General features: G+C 44.3%; 1 protein-coding gene across 2 annotated transcripts; it reads right to left on the reverse strand.

The window, feature by feature from the left end:
• Positions 1-415: 415 nt before the first annotated feature.
• Positions 416-19569, reverse strand: MTF1 (metal regulatory transcription factor 1). Of its 2 annotated transcripts, XM_070949496.1 has the most exons (11): positions 19489-19569; positions 18746-19221; positions 13807-14045; positions 13304-13435; positions 10993-11066; positions 10556-10689; positions 3816-3893; positions 3436-3538; positions 1846-2378; positions 1625-1682; positions 416-1058 (listed from the first exon to the last, which is right to left on the reverse strand). In XM_070949496.1, exons 2-11 carry the CDS (start codon positions 19169-19171, stop codon positions 640-642), a joined length of 2196 nt encoding a protein of 731 aa, XP_070805597.1. In that variant the 5' UTR covers positions 19172-19221; positions 19489-19569; the 3' UTR covers positions 416-639. The 2 variants fall into 2 exon arrangements, with proteins under 2 accessions (XP_070805597.1, XP_070805598.1); XM_070949497.1 differs by lacking the exon at positions 3816-3893.
• Positions 19570-21654: the final 2085 nt, after the last annotated feature.

Raw genomic sequence — 21654 nt, forward strand, 5'->3', positions numbered from 1 at the left:
GCACTTCTCTGAACCCCCTAGAGTCAGCCAATCTAAGAGGAACGTTTTCTAGCAAGAGCTGCTCCATGCCGAGAGAGTCATTCTGATAAAGCTGAACAGTGCAAATCCTTTTAGCCCCTGAATTCATGTAAACACCCATGCAGTGCACTTGGTTGCCAAGAAGGGCAGAAAGGTAAGATGAAAGAGCCAGCAGCCCTTTTACTCATGTGCAAAGTCTGATCGTGATGCGCATCCTTTGCCTTCTACAGCTAGCAGACAGAGGAGGCCATGGGGAGGGCATCTCCACGCCTCTCTGCTTCTGCTGCTGCTAGGAGAGGTCCCACCCCACCCCCCACCCCGTCTCCCTCTTTTCACACAAACATTGACTTCTTTCCCCTCCCTGCTTACAGGGTCCCTACCCTGAATCACCCCCAGGCCTAGAAGCACTCCGTTCCACCCTCCTGAAAGCAAGGTGCAGCCCCCGCCTGCCCACCCCTCCTTCCAAAGTGACCAATTCCTATGCTCACATTGCTATGAGCCAAAGTGACAAACCAGGCAGAGCCGGCATGGCTGCATCTCCTCTTGGGAGAAAGGGATCCCGTGACACGTTCCGGGGCAGCTGGCCCTGACTCATCTCTGCTGCTGCTTTCCAGGGCTTCCCTAAGGGAAGTTGCTGCCCAAGGCAAGTCCTTCTTCCCCTTGTAAGAGAGGTTCAAGGGGAACGAGAGTAGAGGCCATCTCCAGGCTCTGGAGAGAAAGAAAGCGGGAGGCCTCCATGGCACTTAGGGACTGGTTTTGGGAGCCAGGCGGCTGGCCCAGTAGGGTGCTCTGCTGGCCAGCAGGAGGCAACACAGATGAACAAGTAGCAGTAGCAGTGGACGTACTGGCCACCGTCCTGGGGAAGTCCTGTGGCCCTAGTGCCAGGGGATTCCCCGAGGTCTTCGAGAAGAGGGAGGCACAGTCTTTGCTGCCGGCTTTCTCCTTGCTTGTGTCTCGGCAGGCGCACTGGCATTGGCACACCTCTTCCTGCTTGATGATGATCACAGGCACGCTCAGGCCAATCTGCTGCACCGGATTCCCTGGAGAGAGAGAGAAAGCTATCACTCCATGGAGAGGCCCCAGCTGCTTCTCTGAGAATGGCCCATGAAGCCAGGCTCAGAGAAAAGCCTCTTCTAGGAGGGCAGTTCCCATGCCCATCACCGCTGCTAGCTAGCAACATCGCCTCCCTCTAGGTAGCTCTGCAAGCTTGGAGCTGCTGCTAAGGTCAGACATCTCAGGCTGCAGCCTGAGCTCGGCTGTTCTTCCCGAGGCAGAAACTGCATTATCCAGCATCAATTCCATGCTCATGGAAATAAATATCCTTTCAACCCACAGGTTTGCTGCCCTCCTTAGCGAAGCCCCTAATGTCCCCTCCCTCTCTCAGAGTGTATCGTGGGGCCCCCTGTTTTGCATTAGTAAGAAGGACACCTATCAATCAGTGGGCTTCCCGCAGGAAGGAGATGCAGAGAGCCTCAAATCACATGGCTCAAGACCAGAGTCCTCTGGTCAGACCCCCCACCCCCAAATCCCCCCTGCCATTCTCAGCAGATTTTCTTTGGGGAGGGGTGGTGGTCAAAGAATGTGGAGTTCAGGCCGTGTGGCTTACCTGCACCACCAGTCACAGGGAGAGCAGTTGTGAAGAAGACCTTCTCTACAACAGGAGGCTGTGGTTTGGAAAGAAAAGCGGGGGTGGGGTGGGGGGTTAAGCCTGTGAGGAGAGAGGTTGCGGCTCCCTACAGTGTTATAAAGATCACTGCAGAATACTCTGAGATCTTGTAATCCTACACAGCTCTGACCACACAACCCCCTCAAGCCTCTGAGACTTACCATTTGTTCCTGGTTCTGCAGTGTCCCAGTGGCACCATTTAAAATCCACTGGAGGTTTTGTTCTCCCATAATGATGCTGGATTGAAAAATGGCTGGGTTTTGTGAGGGGGCGATGGTAACCCTGGGATTGCTGGGCAGCGCAGGGCCCCCTCCCACGGGCACCGTCTGAACTCCGCTGGGCAGGACTTCAGGGGCACCTGCAGCTGCTGGTCCAGAGGTGACTTCTGAGACTCCAGGAAGCCCAGCTCCAGTGGGCTGTGCAGAGCTCTGAAGGTGGCGCAGGAAGCCCTGGGGATCGGCTGCCAAAAGTGTACTGTTAGAAGGAGGCACTTCTGGAGGCTGCAGGAGACTGGCAGGGGTGCTGTATGCTGCTGGCTGAGCACCCGTGGATGCAGGAAGCAGTGCTTGGAGGGAAGGCTCAGAAATGCCAAGCTGGAGAACAAGCGGCAGAGATAAGGGCGCAGACTCTCCTGATGCTGGCTGGGCTGGTGGAGCTAACTGGGTATCGCCATCAAAATCTCCCATCAAGGCATCTGTCAAGCAAGCATAGGGACCATCAAATCTGTATCCTGAGACCTGCCCTGGGGTATGTGCGTGTGTGTGATCCTGATGGAACCCAGAAAAGTCACAGCTGGATGCTCTCACAGCTGCATGGGAAAGATGTCCCTCTCTTAAACTTTGCCCTGCTTCCTTCCGAGTGTTGTGACCTAGGCTTCCTGAGTAGTCCTAAAAACCTCTTTTATTGCAACAGCTGTGAATTACGCTCATTCACAGCTGAGTCCCAATTAGTTGCAAAGTGTCCTTTGGGATAATCACCAACCTTTATCTCCCTTGACACGCTGCCAAAGATCTACTTGGCAAAGCCACACGGATTCCAGAATCAAACAGAGATGCCGACTGGGAACAGAATTAACAACATTGCTTTCCTGCACAGAGCCCACATGTCTTTGTTCCTCTTTTAAACCTTATGGGAGGGACCAATCATCTCCAGGCCTTACTCCCGAGTCATCCCTTTAGTTTTAAATGTTCTTTCCTTCTGGCAGCTCTGCGCATGCGCACACTAGGAACAGGCTCCTGTTCCTCTGGCTCTCTGATATCTGACTCTGGAGGCTCTGGAGTCCGCGCATAACTTCCAGATGGCCCTGGCCCCATCTCTGCCTCCGACGCAGGCTCGTCCGAGCCTTCCCCAGACTCCAGGACTGGCCCATGTTCCTCCCCAGCCTCCTCACTGTCCGACTCCGCTGCCAGCTCCACAGGCTGCTGGCGGACCACAACACTGAGAGGTCACACTACTGTGCCTACACTACTCCAGTAAAGCAGGCCTGTATACATCCCACCTCAGTCTGCCTGTGGCAACATTTTCCTTCCAGGCAGTCCAGCCCAAAGATTTCTCACTGCTCCCAAAGAACACCTTTCTTCATCAGAGCATTAGATGCACAGCACATGGAATCTCTCCTTCTATTCACAGATACAGTTTCCGTAACTGCACTGGGCTCCGAGAGGCTGCCAAGCCAGTTCTTTTTGAGCCTTGGACAGTTTGCTCAGATCTGAAGATAACTGCTAATATGATGTTGCCAAGTGAACTTGTACCTGTGTGCTGAGAGTCTTCCTGATTTGGAGGAGGCTCCGGGCTCTGGAACATCGACTCGAAGATGCTTGCTGGTGAGATTGTACTCAGGTCTTGTCTATGTGTCTACATAAAGGAAACAGTCGTAAGGCATCCCAGCTCAGTGATCTGGTGCCCAAGCTCAGCGCCAGCACTGGCTCTAGGCCCAGGTAAGATAACAAAGAGCAGGCTGTTCGCAGTACTCTGCTGGAGAAATCCAATAAGCCAGCTTGCTTTCTGCAGCATGATAGACAAGTATCATTGACTGGAGAGCACAGTCCTCCTCCAAAGAGATGGCAAGAGGCTACTTATATACCAGACACCCTCTACTGGGCTATTATAACCAAAGGCAAGAGATGCTTACTGGATCTGAATTATCCCGCAGTTCTGAATCTGTGGACATAAGGCTTAAGTCGCTCAGGCAGAGTGAGTGGTTTGTATCCTGCAGAAGAGGAGAGGGAGCCTGAATTAAGCGAAGGAGCATTCAGAACAAAGCAGGGGAACTGAGTGCCTCCTGCCCTATTCTGGTCAATCACATCCAACACAGCCAATGGTCCAGAAGGCCAAAATCTCCTAAACCCCAAATTACAGCCACAGTTGTGAGTCCATCTCTGATGTCACACTTTTCAATTGTCATCAGACCCTTCACTTCAGAATATGCAGTAGTCAGCACCGACCAAAGATTCTTCTGGTTTTTGTAAAACACAAGGGATTGCTCAATAATGAGAGTTTGGAGCAGAAGAGAACTACAGAAAACGGCACAAGTGATGAACCTGCCAGGGATTCTACAGTGAATTGCCCAACTCCAAGGAAGGAGCCAGCAACTTTAGAGGGGGCCATATCAAAAGAAAAAGGCATGGAGAGAGAGAACATTGGCAAGTCGAAGTAGGAGGGATTTGACTTCCTTATTTTTACAAGCATGATTTTGAGATTATACAAAAATAAAATGATTATTTACTTACACTTGTATGCCACCCAACTCTCAAATGACTGAGCAGCTCACAACAATCAAAGAAGTTAAAACATTTATCTGAACTTATATGTTCCTATAATGGTATGATGGAAAGACCATGGGGGATCATGTGAAGAGAGGATGCCTAGGGAAGAAAGAGCCTTCCAATAAAAACAGGCATAGCCCACAGCTGCATAGTGAACAGAGCAAGAGGCTCCAAAGGAACCCTCCCTAAATTCTCAGATTATACAGATGATAGTGGGAGAACTGTACTTTTAGACCTGCAAAATTCGGTTAATGTAGCCTTACAACAAAGTAGAATTAGCTCATCTGGTATGTTTTCTGTCTGATCTCCCTGGTAAAGCTGATGCTATCCAGCAGCAATGAAATGACAATAAAATGAATAAAAAAATAAGGATCAAAGATGCCAAGCACAATGAAGTGATTTGTTTCCCTCACCAAAGGCCTACATAACCCAAAAGGAGGTAGGAAGGATGGCCCACCACTCCTTTCTATCCTTTCCTCTGGAAATTCAGATTTACAGTCTCTTTGAAATATTGATCAGACTTGTGGAAGCCCTTGTCATTCAAATAATTTTACAAGAGATGTATGGTCCGTTTACTTCAACAAAAATACTTATTGTTGCAGATTGAAGGCTAAAATCAGATTATATTTCTTTAAGTTGTCATGGGTATTGGTATTTTATTATTAAGAAGCAAATTGTTAGCCTAAACAGAGAGGGTCAAATATTTCTTTGCAAAGTGGCAAATAAATGACAACAGTGATATCCTTGAATTCTAAATAAGTCCCACAAAACAAGTTGCTTCCAAAGTGACTATTTTCTTCATTAAAAGCAATTGAAAAGTTAAAATGTCAGTTGGTAAAAAATAGGTTTAAACACTTCCTATATTGCAGTCAGATATAGTTGCTTTTTTAAAATCATGTTTTGTTTTGTTTTCTGTCGAAAACTTACATGACTTACTTACATGCCCCAAGACACCTAGTTGGCTTCCATGACCAAATCTAGACTAGAACTCAAGTCAGAATAACAGAATGACAGAGCTGAAAGGGATCTCAGAGTCTTCTAGTCCAAGCCCCTGCTTAAACAGGAAACCCTATAATGTTTTGGACAAATGGCTGTCCAATCTCTTCTTAAAAACCTCCAGTGATGGAGCACCTTGAATTACTGGAGGGAAGCCCTTTCACTGATTAATTATTCTCATTGTCAGCAAATTTCTCCTTAATTCTAGATTGGTTCTCTGGATTCGTTTTTTTCCTGCCTTTGGAGAATAGGTTAATCCTCTCTTCTTTGTGGCAACCCCTCAAATATTGGAACACTGCTGTCATGTCATCCTAGTTCTTCTTTTTATTAGACTCTAGACATACTCAATTCCCGTAATCGTTCTTGTGTTTTAGCCTCCAGTCTCCTAATCATCTTTGTTGCTCTTCTCTGAAACCTTTCGAGCATCTCAACATCTTTTTTTATATTGTAGCAATGGAAAGTGGATTCAATATTCCAAGTGTGGGAATAGTGTGCAACACTCTGCAGCTGCCAAAAAGGGGTTGTCCACCTGAACTCTTAGATCCCTCTCACAGTTACTGCTATGAGCCAGGTATCACCCATTCTATACCATTGCATTTCAGATTTATTTTTTTGCCTAAGTGTATTTTATTTTTTTAGCTAGGGTCCAGTGTGTTCCAATCTGTCAAAATCCTTCTGGATCCTGAGCTTATCTTGTGGGGTGCTGGCTATTCCTGCCAGCTTGGTGTCATCTGCAAATTTGATGAGTTCCCTTTTTATCCCCTCATCTGAATCATTTATGAAGATATTGAAAAGCACTGGGCCTAAGACAGAAGCTTGAGGTACCCTCCTGCATGCTTCCTGCCATGTAGATGCAATTCCATTAAAGACTACAGGTTGAGATGATTACTAATCTATCTGACCCACATTTTTCTATCTTATCGAATAATAGATTGTGGTCTACTTTATCAAATGCCTTACTAAAGCCCAAATAAATTTTTTTCCACAGCAGTTTGCTGGTTCACTAATTTAATCACTTCATCAAAGAATGCAATAAGGTTTGCCTGGCATGATCTGTTTTTGACAAACAATTGTTAATTTGATTATAAATGTGCTTCTCTCTAAGTGATCACAGATTTGATGATTATTTGTTCCAGAGAAGTCTCACTGCTTTTAAAAGTGAGGCCATTAAAGGCAATGGCCTTTAATCACTACCCCATACTGGCTGTCACTGATAGAGCAGTATATAATAAATCATATCTATCCCAAATCCCCATTCTAGCTTTAGTTGCATATATTTTACTTCATTTTGCACTATTTTAGGAACATGCTTATGAAACTGGTGCTTCATTACAGATAATCTAGTATCTAATACTGTCTGCTGCAATTAGGAGTAACTAGCCCTGATGATGTTATCTAGTTCGGGTAATGAAATGTCTGAAAGAAAATAATCAAGCTCAGAGAGCACCAAGGACCCCTCATTTCAACCCTGAGCTACCAGTATTCTCCCTTATTGGTATTCAGTAATGTACTTGGGGGACGCAGTGGCTCAGTGGCTCAGATGCTGAGCTTGTTGATAGAAAGGTCAGCAGTTCAGTGGTTCGAATCCCTAGTGCCGCGTAATGGGGTGAGCTCCCGTTACTTGCCCCAGCTTCTGCCAACCTAGCAGTTCGAAAGCACATAAAAAATGCAAGTAGAAAAATAGGGACCACCTTTGGTGGGAAGGTAACAGGATTCTGTGCGCCTTTGGCATTTAGCCCTGCCGGCCAAATGACCACGGAGATGTCTTCGGACAGTGCTGGCTCTTCGGCTTTGAAATGGAGATGAACACCGCCCCCTAGAGTCGGGAACAACTAGCACATATGTGTGAGGGGAACCTTTACCTTTACCTTATACATGAAAAGTCCTGGATGTAAGGAACAGATGTGGAAACTGCTTGAAACAGAATTATATTCAAGTGTGTGAATTCACACAAAAAATGGAATGATGAGGAGAAAGTGGCTGTGGATGAAGGGAAAGCAGCATCCAAGTGAGTAACTGTTAGAAAAACTGAGGATGAGAAAAAGATACTTTAATAATTAAAGAGAAAGATAGTATGCAGTCAAAAAGACAAAGTAATGGTTAAATTAAACAAGCAGGAAAATGTAGAATGTTTTTGGTGTAAATAAAAAAAAACTCTTTTGAAGGTGGATCCAAGAAGTTAAAGAAGGAACAAAGTGAAATGAAATTAAAAATAAAAATGATGAAATTATTTGGGATGCAACTGAGGTTATACCATAAGTCATATTTTGGAGTTTTCTATGGAAATTACAGTGATATATATAAAAAATGGAATTCAAATAAATGCTGTAATTGTTAATTGTCGCCCCCCTCCACCCCCACCCCCACCCCCGGACTGTTGCCTGCCTGGTTCGGCCTGTTTGTTTTACTCATCTTCAGTTGTCTGTTGGGACTTTTGTCATCTCCCCTCTTTGAACTGCTATCTGACTCCTGGCTCCTCTCACACCGTAAAGTGTTACATCTTATCTTTTCACCCCTATTACTGCCTTATTGGTCTCGTTGTATTGGACAGAGTTATGGAGTTACAGACTGATGAACTATGAATCCTGGTGGACTGCTGCTGCATCATGTTCCTAGGAACTGCTCTATGACTCCGCCGGTGGATGTTCCCCACCTAGTCACCGTGAGAGGGTGGCTGCGGCTGATTCCGCGGGACTCATTCATTGCAGCCTTGGATTCTCCGCTGTGAGAGAGCGGTGGTTATGCCGGCCTGGGTTGACTCCTATTTTACCATCATTATCCTTCTTGTTTATCATCTCAGTTTCCTGTTGCTATTTTCCATCCACTTCTCATATTTATTATGGCTTACACTTCGGCGACCCTCCTTGCTCTGCAAGATGCCCCCCTCTCGCAGACATGGCCTTCGAATTTATCGAAGGCCTACCTCAAGGATGGGTTTTGGAATCCCGAGTGGTGGCATGCTTCTAAGCGTGGTTTGAGGGGTTTTTTAATTAATGTTTTTAATCAAATTTTAAGGGGACCCGGGAGGCGGGTGGTAAGGGTTGAGCCGGGGGCGGCTCCTACGGTTCAGCAATTGGGCCCATCGGATGGTTGTGGGGGGAGGGAGGGAGGAGGAGGGAACAAAGAGGCTCAGCGGAGAGAGGGTCTTCCAATCCTTGTGACAGTTGGGAGACGCAGAGGTCGGGAGGGGGGGGGCTAGGAGGGCGCCGCCGCTTCGTTCATTGGTTGAAAAGTCCAAATTGGGATGAGCACTGGAGAATGGTATAAAGAAACAGTGTTTGATATTTGTTAAGCAAAATATATGCTAAAGAAAAATTTACAATATAAAGCTACTAATAATACAGCTGAAATTGGAGCAAGACAGTTCAGGCAAGAAATCATGAGAATGGTGTAAACGAGAGCTCTCATCAAAGCAGTGTTGAAATTATAAGCAGGCAAAAAGATCAGCAGGAAAAAGATTTGGGTATTTATATTGATGGATCACACAGTGACATAAGTCATATTTAGCAAATTGTGTTAGAAAGGAGTGCTGAAAGACCTAATTCATCCTTTGCCACCTAGATACTATAATTTAGAGGAAGGATGGCTTATATAGTCTATTTTCAGGACTGAATCGTCCATAACTTTGCCAGAAGTCAGAAAGTGGTATCAAGAGGAGGTGTTGAAGATGTCCCTTGGAAACATGGAGCCTGTTGACAATGTTCCCATTCATTCTTTGGGGAAAATGTACTCAAAAAGTTTACAATGTAAGTGCATAGTTTTGCCCGCTAAAATCAATTACCTATCCTATGAGCCAGAGACTGATTTTGTCGAATAAAACATTTTAGATGAAGAAACAGTTGGGTTGGTGGGCAATCTGAAGAAGAAACAGACATAAGAGGGCCTTAGATACTACTGCTCAGTCAGAAATCTTCCAACTTTGCTACAGTTGGAAAGCAGTCAAAATTCCAATGTTGGCAAACAGCTGGGGAAAAGAGCTGCTTTGTGATGCGAGGCAGAATTGCAGTTTGAAGGAATGGGAAAAGGAAAACCATTGAACTCACACTGCTTAGAAGATGAAGGGATAGCAGGTTGGATACTTCTAGAGGCTATGCCAGCGAGAAAGAGGAAGACGAGGGATGAGGAGGAAAAGGAATTGCCAATCCCAAAACAAAGTAGCGATCATACTCAGTGACAGGTTTTCCTGACTGCTCCTCTGATCACAAAACCCACCCTTCAGGACATAAGCTGAAGCACCATGTTTCCAAATATGGGTGAAATTGGATACTTTCTTCAAACTAATCACTAACATTGGCTTTTTCATGATAAAAAATAAAGTTGAGTTGGTTTCTCAGATAAAAGTGTGTTTGTTGTGGTAAAAAATCACATTTGCCATTCAATGAATAATTGGCTTTATAGAAATTCCATTCTCCTTAACTGGTCCGTTGAATCAAAGTTTCACGACAAGTTGCTTAATGACTGTTCAAAATTACCACAGGCCCAGAATGGGTGCTTTACAGTCTGTAAAGCACCTGGTCATTGCAAAATATCATCCCCTCCCCCGATCACATGACCACATTTTGGGTGCCTGATAACTGGCTCACCTTTGCAATTGGTTGCGGTATCCCATAGTCACAACTGGGATCTGTGATTTTATTTTATTTTTTGGCCTGTTTCTGGCAAGAAACATATTCAAAAGAATGACTTCACACTTATGATTGCAGTATTTGGTTAACAATGGTGGATTTGCTTAATAACTGCAGTGATTTACTTAATGACCACTGTAAAAAATGTTGTAAAAGTGGGTACATTCACCTGGGTGTCTTAACTGTAACCAGAATTTCCAGAAATCCAGTCCCAAATGCAGTCTAAGGTCAAGGACTACCTATATTTATATTTATTTTTTTATATGATCCAAAGTCCTAGCATCAGAAATAAATATCTTACAGTACTGTTCAGATCTAATTATCAACCTGTTTTGGAGGCAGAGTATTGCTTGACACTCAAAGTTCCTTGTGAAATTTCACCTACAAAGATTGCAGGAGATGGACTTCTAGAAGAAGTCTAGAGTATTGCTGATGCAGTTACCCATGAAGCACACCAATGTTTAACTGAGGCACTAAACACTCACCTCAGAGAGGTTATTGTTGGAGAACAAAGTGTATGAGGATCCTTTTTCATGTCCTTTCATGTGACTTTTGAGGCTATACTGCGTGCTAAAGGCCTTTTCACACCCATTGCTGGGACAAAAGAAAGGTCTCTCACCTATAGTGGAAGAAATCAACAGACGTTATCAATCAAACCAAAGGTACAAGTCCATCAATATCTGGATTCCAGCAGCTCCACAATTCTGAATAGTTACAACAGACTTATTTCTAAATTCACTGCAGGGGATGAGAACTAGGCTCTTAATAAGCAGAATTCTAATGTAGCAAATTACAACACCCTTATCAAAACTAGTAGGCCCTGTCAATGTTCACTCAAACATGTTTACTTTCTTAAGCTCTTAAGCTCCGTAAAAGAATTCAGGGGTTAGAATTCAGGGGTCAGAAGTCCTCCAGGTCTTACCAGTGTGTGTCCTGACATGTGTCTTCAGATGATGGCTAACAGCAAAGGCTTTCCCACAGCCATCATGGTCGCACCTATGGGAGAAAGCAGGGAGGCTTACACCTTTGCAACCTTGCAAGTGTGCCAGCTTCAACTCCATTCAGGCAAGCTGGCTTTGTAAGAGCACTTGTGACAGTGATGGTTGATTGCCAGGTTGAGTAAGAATAATATATGTGATATGGCTGCAAAAAGGGCAAATCAGTTTTAAGTTGCATCAAAAGGAATGAAAAAGTAAAGGTGTCCCCATGGGTTTTATCCCACAAACCATGACTGATTTTAGGGGGCAGTGCTCATCTCTGTTTTTTAAGCCAAAGAGCCAGCGTTGTCTGAAAATATTTCTGTGGTGTGTCCAGCATGACATCATGCCACAGCACAGAGTGAACAGTGAAAAGGAATGTTTCAAAATTAGGAGAGGTCCACTTTTCTCTCCTCAGGTCCTTGAGTGCTGGAAGAGGTTTAGAAAAAGGTGATAACAACTTTATTGTCATTGTACGTGTATATCCAGTATACCCATACAACGAAATTCACTTAACACCCAAAGACCAGGTCCAACACACATAGCAATCCCCAAACACACTCCCACCCACCACAATTCCCCCACCCCTAAACCACCCAAGCATCCACACAACAGACCAAGTAATGCTGTCCAACAGCTCACTGATGGTGGCTCTTTAGTTCATTGTTGAATGCAATTATAGCTCTGGGATAAAAACTATTCAGAAAACGTGTGGTCCAAGTTTTAATTGTTCTGTATCTTCTGCCAGAAGGCAACAGTCCAAAAAGATTTTAAGCAGGATGGGAAGAAACCCACAAAGACATTGAAGCAGCTTTAGCTTTGAAGAGAAGACTGTGGGATATAATAGAATTCAAATACTTATATTCTCTATTGTTTCAGAGAATAGGACATGGACTAACAAATTTAAGCTACAGGAGGGCAGATTCCAGTTGAGTATTTTAATAATAAGAACACTTTTACAATGGAACCAATTACCCAAAAAGAGATGGTGGTAGAGAGGTGGTGAAGGAATTCTGCCTTTCCTTCAGGAACTCAAGTGGTTTAGATGACAATTTTCCTTGATATTCTCACATCCCCATGAGGTGGGCTGGGCTGAGAGAGTGTACATGCCCCAAGTTTCCCACTAACTTTCTACAATAAGGGGGAATTGAAGTTGGGTTTGCCAGGTCTTAACCTAACATTTTAACGCCACTAGATGCAAGGAGTAGATATTAGATACAAAACATTTTAATCTGGATTTCTTCGTTGAGCAAGGGATTCAATTCAGTGACCTAAATGGCCACATCAGCTGTGGAATTCTCATGCAAATGAACAGAAATATGCAATAAATATCTTGCATCTGCTCTGAAAGCATTGAATTGGCTCTAGGCCTGCCACGTGTGAATGGCAAGGTCTACATGGTAGAGAAATTGGATTATCTTCAGTGTCTGAGTGCCTTCTTCCACATGTATCAACTCCTCAGCTGAGATCGCATGATGAGACCCTCTTGATGGTATGCACCTATTATGGACTATTTAGAGGGTAACCTGAGGGCATCCGAGTATGTGGTTCCAGTTACTAAAATTTTTGTTAGCCTAAAGTATATAAAGCTTTCAGGAGCTGCTTAAGGCATATGTGTTCATCCATGAATTTGGTCACCATAGCACTGCCAGTCTGGCCTGATTATTCCATGATATAAAGATAGGGAACTTGTTTAACTTGGGTTTTCATGAATGATCATTTATGGGGGTTTTCTTGTAAATTGTTTGCCTTAATCTGTATGCAGGGCCACCTCTCTCTTTCATACCCACCAAACTAATGGTTGAGATGGGAATGTAAAGCAGGACTCTAATATTAATCTCAGAATATGTGTGGGTACGTTGGGACCAGTAAAAGTCAACCCATCAAGTCAACTGAAACCAAAAACCCAAGAGCAGTTTTGATGCCTCTGAGCTTCTGCAGAAGGGGACATATCTGCATCAAGCTGATCTTCTCCACTTGCACAATGAAAAAGGCTAAAACTACTTGCTTTTCTACGGTAAACTAGTCTAATGTTGAGTGACACTGAACAAATGAAGCTGTGCACTCTGCTAGATAACTCAACATTTGCCAGAGGGGTACATACTAGAAATGTGTTTGGGAATTTACACATTATAGGCCTCAGTGAATAAACTGCTTCCAAAAAGTCCCAGCAGATATTATGGTACACTGCCTGTTTAAAAGCCTTGCAAATGGCCCAGGATACAATGCAATTCATGCAGCAACCAGACAACTTACCTGAATGGCTTCTCTCCAGTGTGAGTCCGAATGTGTTTCCGCAGATCACTGAGGGTTGTAAAGTACTTGCTGCAACCTTCTGACTCACAGTTAAATGTTTTCCCCGTATGAAGCCTCTGATGGGCTTTTAACCTAAAGAAGAAGGGGGTTGGAGAATGTCTCTTCTGATCCAAGACATGCCCTGCAGTGAAAGAGCAAGGCCCATCTGATATGATTACAGATTTGGGCCAAGATTCTGCACACTGAAAACACCCATCAAAGCCAACATTTTAGTGGAAGACATTGGGTGGGTGATGTACATCAGGTAATAAATTCTGCAAGAGCTACAAAAACTGATGTGAGAGATCTGGGGAGCGGGGAGAGTAAAACATCAGGACCAATCAGGACATTGGTCAATTCAACCAGGAGTACCCATTTCTCTCTCTCTCTCCCTCTCTCTCTCTCCATGTGTAAGCAGTAATTTCTCCTGATGAACGTGAGACTTCCAAAATTCATCCTCTTACCTGTACAGTGTATTGAAGGCTTTTTCACAACCTTGAACATCACACTCAAAGGGCTTCTCCTTGGTGTGCACCCGGACATGGATTTTCAGGCTGTAGGATGTCAGAAAGGCCTTCCCACACCCCTCCTGATTGCACACAAAGGTGTACTCCCCACGGTGGGTCTTTTGGTGGGTGCGCAGGTTGCCTGCAGTGCTGTAGGTACGAGGGCAGCCCTCAAATGTGCACTGGTAGCGCTTCACCTGTCAGAGAAACAAGTATCATTCAAATCAATATTGGCCCAATCCATTTCACAGAGCTACTGGAAGAGAAAATAAGTGTTTGAGTTCAGGAGGCAGCAAAAGCAGCACTCTGTTTGTGTGTTATGCAAATAAAGCTGCTCGCTCTGATCAGAATCAGAGGAGATCCTCCTTTGTTCGTGTCCATAGACAGTCCCATGACCCTGCCCTTTGCTTGGGGATTAGGGGGCACAATAAGGACATTTAGATTCAGGACAGCAGGCAAGAAAAATATAGCTAAATGTGAGCTCTATGCTAAAGTAGGCTCCCCAACTTTTCCTTGTAGGTTGTTTTATGCAACTTTAAGAAATGTATAGGTCACTTCACTTGAGAGACTATCCTAAATGTCTCCAGTGAATGCAACTGACATTTTAACAGCATCCCTCATAACCTACAATATAAAAATAGTGAAGGTCACGAATCATCAAACACCAATTACAATGTCTGATTCAAGTACATGTTGCATCATAATACTGCATATGAATCATCATTTACCTCTTTCGGCCGGTTGCATAGTGTAAATGAGACTCACTCCCGACTTCTTAGAAATTTTAAAAAAAATCTACTTATGGGGAGGAATAGAGGACACATGACATTACCGTGATGATGAGGAAGGTCTACAGGAAACTATAATTAGGCTTTACTATACTCAGTAAAAGTGATTTGTTCACAGCTGAGATTGTAGCCCAAAGAATACATATACAAATACATTCATTAAATATAGTTAAGGTTTCATTGGGGGAAATCTCTATCAACTATGGACAAAGTCTATGTCCTCTACGCACAGATTTCTCTGAAGAGGCTTTCCTTCTGTTACCAATCCACTACATTTATTATTTAGCGTATGGCTGGTCACACACAATATTAAAACACTTCATTTTTACAGGTTAAAACAATTAAAACAATTAGAAAAAGAGCAGTAAGAAAACCTAAGAGGAAAACAGAAATAACATTTCAGAGTTTAATGTCGAGTTTGGAGATCCAGTCAGTAGCTGTCGTTGTTACGCAGAGGAAGTCCCTAAAATCTCCTGGAATCCACTACAATACAAAGGTGAAGGCTCAACAAAGTTTGCTGCATAGCTATGAAGGATAGATGCGGCTCAGATATTGAGAGCATTTCAAGAAAGCTTCAAAATACAGTGAAAAATAACACTGGATTCCTATCCTCACATCACGTATTTCCAAAATGGAAGCTCTGGGTGGATTGGAACTACCAGAGTTTATCCCTCCACAGTCATATCTTCAACATACCTAATGTCCTTTATGTAAATCCCAGCTCCTGTCTCCCAGTCCAGATAATAGTAGGATAAGCTCTTACTACAAATCCCAGTTAGCTAAATTAAAGGAAAACCTTTAACAGGGTTTGCAGTGAGCAATTTACTTTGAAGGATTTGGAGGAAGTATACTGAGTATACTGGGTATACTGAGAATGCAGTATACAAAACTTGCATAAAGTAGCTTTACTTTTGCTTCCTTTTCTATGCAGTATGAAATCTGAATGATTGCATTTATGCCTCACTCTGTATGCATAAAATCTCAATGCAGAGTAAGAGTATATTCCCACTCCCCAAACAATAGGACAGCTCCTATCGAAGCCTTCCAGACAAGCCAGATCTTACGTATTCCCTGGAAGGTTAAAAGAGTGGGAGCAAGTTGTTTCAAAACAGAGAAGCAGCTAGCAAGACTGTTTCCCCCATGCCTCTTCCTAACAGACACTTCCTACTCACCTGGGTAAGGCAGGCAGAATTTTCTCTTGTGACAGAATCTTCTCTTGTGAATTCTTCTCATGTGACTGTGGGATGCTGCTAAATGCCATAAATGCGGCCAAGTTGCCTAGCACCGGACATGCAAGTCACATGGCCCAGGGAGGCAGTCATCAACCAAAATGACTTCAGTCACCAAGTGGCTGAGGTTAAGGGCTACCTGTACTTCTAATTTTTTCTAAAAAACTGAGTATTATCACTTTTAACTCATGTGGCAATAAGAACATTTTGCTTGAAAGTGATTTTGAATGTTTGACAAGTACCCTATTGTGAAACTGCAAAAGAAATACTTTATTTTAAACTTCTCACTGAACCAAAAACTTGAAGCTAAGAGAACTGCTCTCTGAATTTACAATTTTAAAACAACCGAAAGTTCAAAGATTTACGTTAAAAACTTGTTAAACGTAATTCCTTATCTCAATCATTGGATCCTTTCCCTTAATTTTAGTACTGAAAATTCCCAAGCCAACATGTCAATAATCAATCACGAACACAATTTAGAGACAGCAAGGTGATCTGATTGATCAGGAAAACATTCCTATAACCCTTTTTAAGCCTCCTGTCTTTTTTATGAAATGCGATTGAGCATTTTGCAGCAATTTAAAAAGGTACAAAAATGTATTGGACTTGTACTATATGCAGTAGATATAAAAAACCCACACACACCCCTGTTAAAATGCCAGGATTTTAATATGTAAAAAAATCAGACCAAGAACGGGCCATTTCTGGCCTCCAGAGGGCCTTGGGGGGGCGCTTTTTGCCCTCCCCAGGCTCCTAGAAAGCCTCTGGAGCCTGGGGAGAGCGAAAAATGGGCCTTCCCCACCCCCACCCCGCAGGGTGGATCTGTTTTTAGAAAATCAGCTGGCTGGCACGCACATGCACACTACAGCTGAGCTGTGTGGTTCCAGGTGCCATGTATGGCTGTAGGGCTCCGCGTGCCATAGGTTCGCCATCACGGATACAAGTTGTATAATTCAATACAAACTGAAATATTTGGGGGTGGGGGGGAAATAACATTAAAACATCCAAAAACATGGTTGCTTAAATGTGCACACCCTCTTATAAAGCAGGGGTGTAGCGGTGTTCAGAATTAACCAGTCAAATTCAAACTGATGGTAAACAGTACACACCTGCCATCAAGTAAGGTGACTCTGATCAAACCATATAAATTTCAGCTTTTCTAGTAGGATTTTTCTGACATTTAGTTGCTTCTTACGGCAAAAGCCATCATCTGCAAAGAGCTTACAAAGCATCAAAGGGATCTCAGTGCTGGAAAGTTTCAGTTGGGGGAGCTGTATAAAAAAATTTCCAAGGCATCGGATATACCATGGAACAAAGTGAAGACAATTACCAAGAAGTGGAGAAAATTTGACACAATAGTGACATTAACAAGAACTGGATGTCCCTCCAAAATTGATGAAAAAAACAAGAAAACTAGTCCGAGAAGCTGCCAAGAGGCCTATAGCAACATTAAAGGAGCTGCAGCAATGTCTGGCAAATACTGATTGTTTACTACGTGTGACAACAATCTACTCTATTCTTCATATGCCTGGGCTATGGGGTAGGATGGCAAGGCAGAAGCTTTTCTCTTACAAAGAAAAACATCCAAGCCCAGCTACATTTTGCATTTCTGACAAAAGCAAGTGGGCAAACGAGTCTTTGATGAGACCAAGTTGGAATTTTGTCCATAATTCCAAAATGCATGTTTGGCACAAAACATACTCTGCATCGCCAAAAATACACTACATCCACAGTGAACCATGTTGGTGGTAACATGCTTTCGGCCTGCTTTTCTTCAGCTGAAACTGGGGCTTTAGTCAAGGTGGAGGGAATTATGAACAGTTCTAAATACCAGTCAATTTGGGCACAAAGCTTTCAGACCTCTGCTTAAAATGCTGAGAATGACCTTTCAACACAACAATGACCCAAAGAATATCTCCAAATCAACAAAAGAATGATTTCACCAGAAGATCAAAGTTTTGGAATGGCCCAGCCAGAGCCCAGACCTGAATCCAATTGTAAATCTGAAGAGGGCTTCCCAAGGCAAAGCTGACAGACACCTACCACAAAAGGCTTGAGTGTCATCATAAATCAAAAGTTGCTTCAACAAAGTATTAGTTTAAGGCTGTGTACACTTATGCAATCATGTTACTGTACTTTTGTATTATTTTTCCCCTAAACTATTTCAGTTTTTCAATTGATTTGCACAACTCACATATTATATTAAAGGTGAAAAAAATTCTGAAATGATTAATATTGGTCTGGGTTTTTTTACATCTCAAAAATGTGGCATTTTAACAGGTGTGTGTAGATTTTTTTACATCCACCATAAAACATTACTCAGGAGCAGACAAAAGCTGTTTCTACTCATCCAATTTAGTCTAGCAAGTGGGCATGTTACAAGGAATGTTGGCTGGCGGGAACTAGGAGAGGTGCCTTCTCTGGTTCTCCCTGTCTTCTGGAATATCATTCCTTCAGAGAGTGGAATGACCATGACCCTGCTGGCCTTCCATAAGGTTGTGAAAACTTGGTTGGGGCCTGGGGCCCGAGTATGTTGAGGGCCCTGTTTCTTGGTTATATTAATATCTATGGCAATAGTTTTACTCATGACTAAGTATAGTATATATTTTTACGTTTTATGACATATGCTGTCCAGAGTCACTGGTTGAAATAGTAATAGAAATTAAATAAAAACAAAAACATAGAAAAACAAAATTGGTTTAGAAATTTAGGCACCTCAATTTATGTATTTTGACATATTTTTAAGCTCCTAAAATGCAAAAGAAAATAATTTTCTCAGACAAACCAGACGACGCTCAATAACTTTTTAACATTCTTTCAATGAAGAACTTATTCCAGAAGACTCTCGGCAAGAGGGCCTCGTTTAAGCTGTCAACTTACTTCTTTAACCTTGGTTTCAGGGCACTCTGACTGCAAAGTGAGGGTGGCCCCCTCGATGTTCCGTGGCATGGGAGTTGAGCCAGGATTGATAGTCAAATGGATCTGATCCGGCGAAATAATGTGCTGCACGTAGCCCTGGGAGATGCCTTCGTGATCCGCCATCAAGTGGAATCTATCCTCCTGTAAGAAAGGCAAAAGATGCCGGCCTTGCCCTTCTTCTTCCTCCTCCTCTTCTTCCTCCTCCTCCTCTTCTTCCAACGGCTCCTGGTCTTGCTCAATGAGGACGGTGGTCCTGTCATAGACTGTCCGGGAGGAAGGGGAGGCCAGGCCATTCTGGTCATCGAATCTGATCAGTTTGTCATCTCGAGCCAAGTCATCTTCCCCCACCTCGTAGTAGATGACATTCCGTGGGCTGTTCTCCCCCATGGCTCAGTGGAGTTCAGGGGCGGCCACAGGAGGAAGACGCTGCGGATTGTCTGCAAAGGAAGAAAAGGGGGGGAAACCGTGAACGAAGACAGGCCGCGCTCAAACAGAAACCAACTCCGGGCCGCGGTTTACTCCCGAGACCCGGACGACCGGCCCGCCGCCCCCGGCCAACCCAGGACCCAGGCGGTTGGAAGAGCCGGCTCCTCGGCCTCACCGCCGCACTTCGCCCGCCGACGACGACGAAGGCCCGGCAACAGCAGCAGCAGCAGCGCTGAGCCAGCCGGGCCCGGCGCCGCCTGCAGAGGCCGTGGCCTCACCGGGTGCCCTCAGCGCCGGGTCAGGCCCGGGCGGAGCCGCCGCCATGATGCTGGGTCGTCCTCCGCCACCGACGTTCTCTCCGCTCTCCGCCGCCACCAGGGCCTCTGCAGGCAGCCGCGCTTCCGCTTCCGGCCTCTGGCCAGCCCTCGTGACGCCGTACTTCCGGCCCTGACCCCGCCTCCCGATGGCTTCCTATTGGCGCCTCTCGCCGTCAGGAGGCGCTGTTCCTGCGTGGGGCCTCCCCTCCCTCCGCTTGTCCTGCCCCGGGTGCAGAGCTTCTGTGGAGCCGAGGCCCGAGGGCGAGTCCCGGTACCTGGATGGAGGCTTGGAAGTGGGTTATCTTTCCGCCTTTCTGCGTTTTTTCCCCATATCTCAGTATGGCTGATCTTGCTTTTTTCTTAGTTCCTTTGCATTTCAATTTTTTTTAATAGTAACATCTATTTTAAAATCACTCCACAATGAAAAATATGCACAGGATAACGTGAAATTTAAAAAAAACGGGCAGGATGGAAGGAAGGAAGTTACTATTTGCAAAATGCAGAGTGAAAAACTATCCAACCTAAGGTGACCAGATTTTAACATTGGTAAAGAGGGACATTGTGGGCGTGGCTTATTTTGTGGGCGTGGCTAGCTGGTCATGTGACCGGGTGGCCATGGCTATGTCTATAGGGTAAGGTGAACAGATTTTAACATTGGTAAGAAGGACACCATTGTGGGCGTGGCTTATTGTGTGGGCGTGGCTTGGAGGCCATGTGACTGGGTGGGCGTGGCTACCTGGTCATGTGACCGGGTGGCCATGGCTATGTGTATAGAGACTACTCAGAGGGCTGAAAAGTCATTTCTGACAGGTCCTCACACTTTTGACTGGTCCTCACACTTATGACCATCCTCACATTTATGCCCGTGCAGAATTCTTAACAACCATGTCACTCATTTCACAACTGCTTCTCTTCAACAAGGTGACAAGATAGGGCAAAAATATAAAATGTGAGGACAGTCGTAAGTTCGAGGACTGGTCAAAAGTGTGAGGACCAGTCAAAAATAACTTTTTCAGCCCTCTGAGTAGTCCATATGCACAAAAGGACTAACCAGAGAGCTGAAAAAAGTCATTTCTGACAGGTCCTCGCACTTTTGACTGGTCCTCACACTTATGACCATCCTCACATTTATGCCCGTGCAGCATTCTTAACAACCATGTCACTCATTTCACAACTGCTTCTCTTCAACATGGTGACAAGATAGGGCAAAAATGTAAAATGTGAGGACAGTCGTAAGTTCGAGGACTGGTCAAAAGTGTGAGGACCAGTCAAAAATAACTTTTTCAGCCCTCTGAGTAGTCCATATGCACAAAAGGACTAACCAGAGAGCTGAAAAAAGTCATTTCTGACAGGTCCTCGCACTTTTGACTGGTCCTCACACTTATGACCATCCTCACATTTATGCCCATGCAGCATTCTTAACAACCATGTCACTCATTTCACAACTGCTTCTCTTCACCATGATGACAAGATAGGGCAAAAATGTAAAATGTGAGGACAGTCGTAAGTTCGAGGACTGGTCAAAAGTGTGAGGACCAGTCAAAAATAACTTTTTCAGCCCTCTGAGTAGTCCATATGCACAAAAGGACTAACCAGAGAGCTGAAAAAAGTCATTTCTGACAGGTCCTCGCACTTTTGACTGGTCCTCACACTTATGACCATCCTCACATTTATGCCCGTGCAGCATTCTTAACAACCATGTCACTCATTTCACAACTGCTTCTCTTCAACATGGTGACAAGATAGGGCAAAAATGTAAAATGTGAGGACAGTCATAAGTTCGAGGACTGGTCAAAAGTGTGAGGACCAGTCAAAAATAACTTTTTCAGCCCTCTGAGTAGTCCATATGCACAAAAGGACTAACCAGAGAGCTGAAAAAAGTCATTTCTGACAGGTCCTCGCACTTTTGACTGGTCCTCACACTTATGACCATCCTCACATTTATGCCCATGCAGCATTCTTAACAACCATGTCACTCATTTCACAACTGCTTCTCTTCACCATGATGACAAGATAGGGCAAAAATGTAAAATGTGAGGACAGTCATAAGTTCGAGGACTGGTCAAAAGTGTGAGGACCAGTCAAAAATAACTTTTTCAGCCCTCTGAGTAGTCCATATGCATTAAA

This window comes from Pituophis catenifer, unplaced genomic scaffold (genome assembly GCF_029215685.1).
Source record: "Pituophis catenifer annectens isolate HBS135680 unplaced genomic scaffold, rPitCat1.0.hap2 SCAF_9, whole genome shotgun sequence".
NCBI classification, from domain to species: domain Eukaryota; kingdom Metazoa; phylum Chordata; class Lepidosauria; order Squamata; family Colubridae; genus Pituophis; species Pituophis catenifer.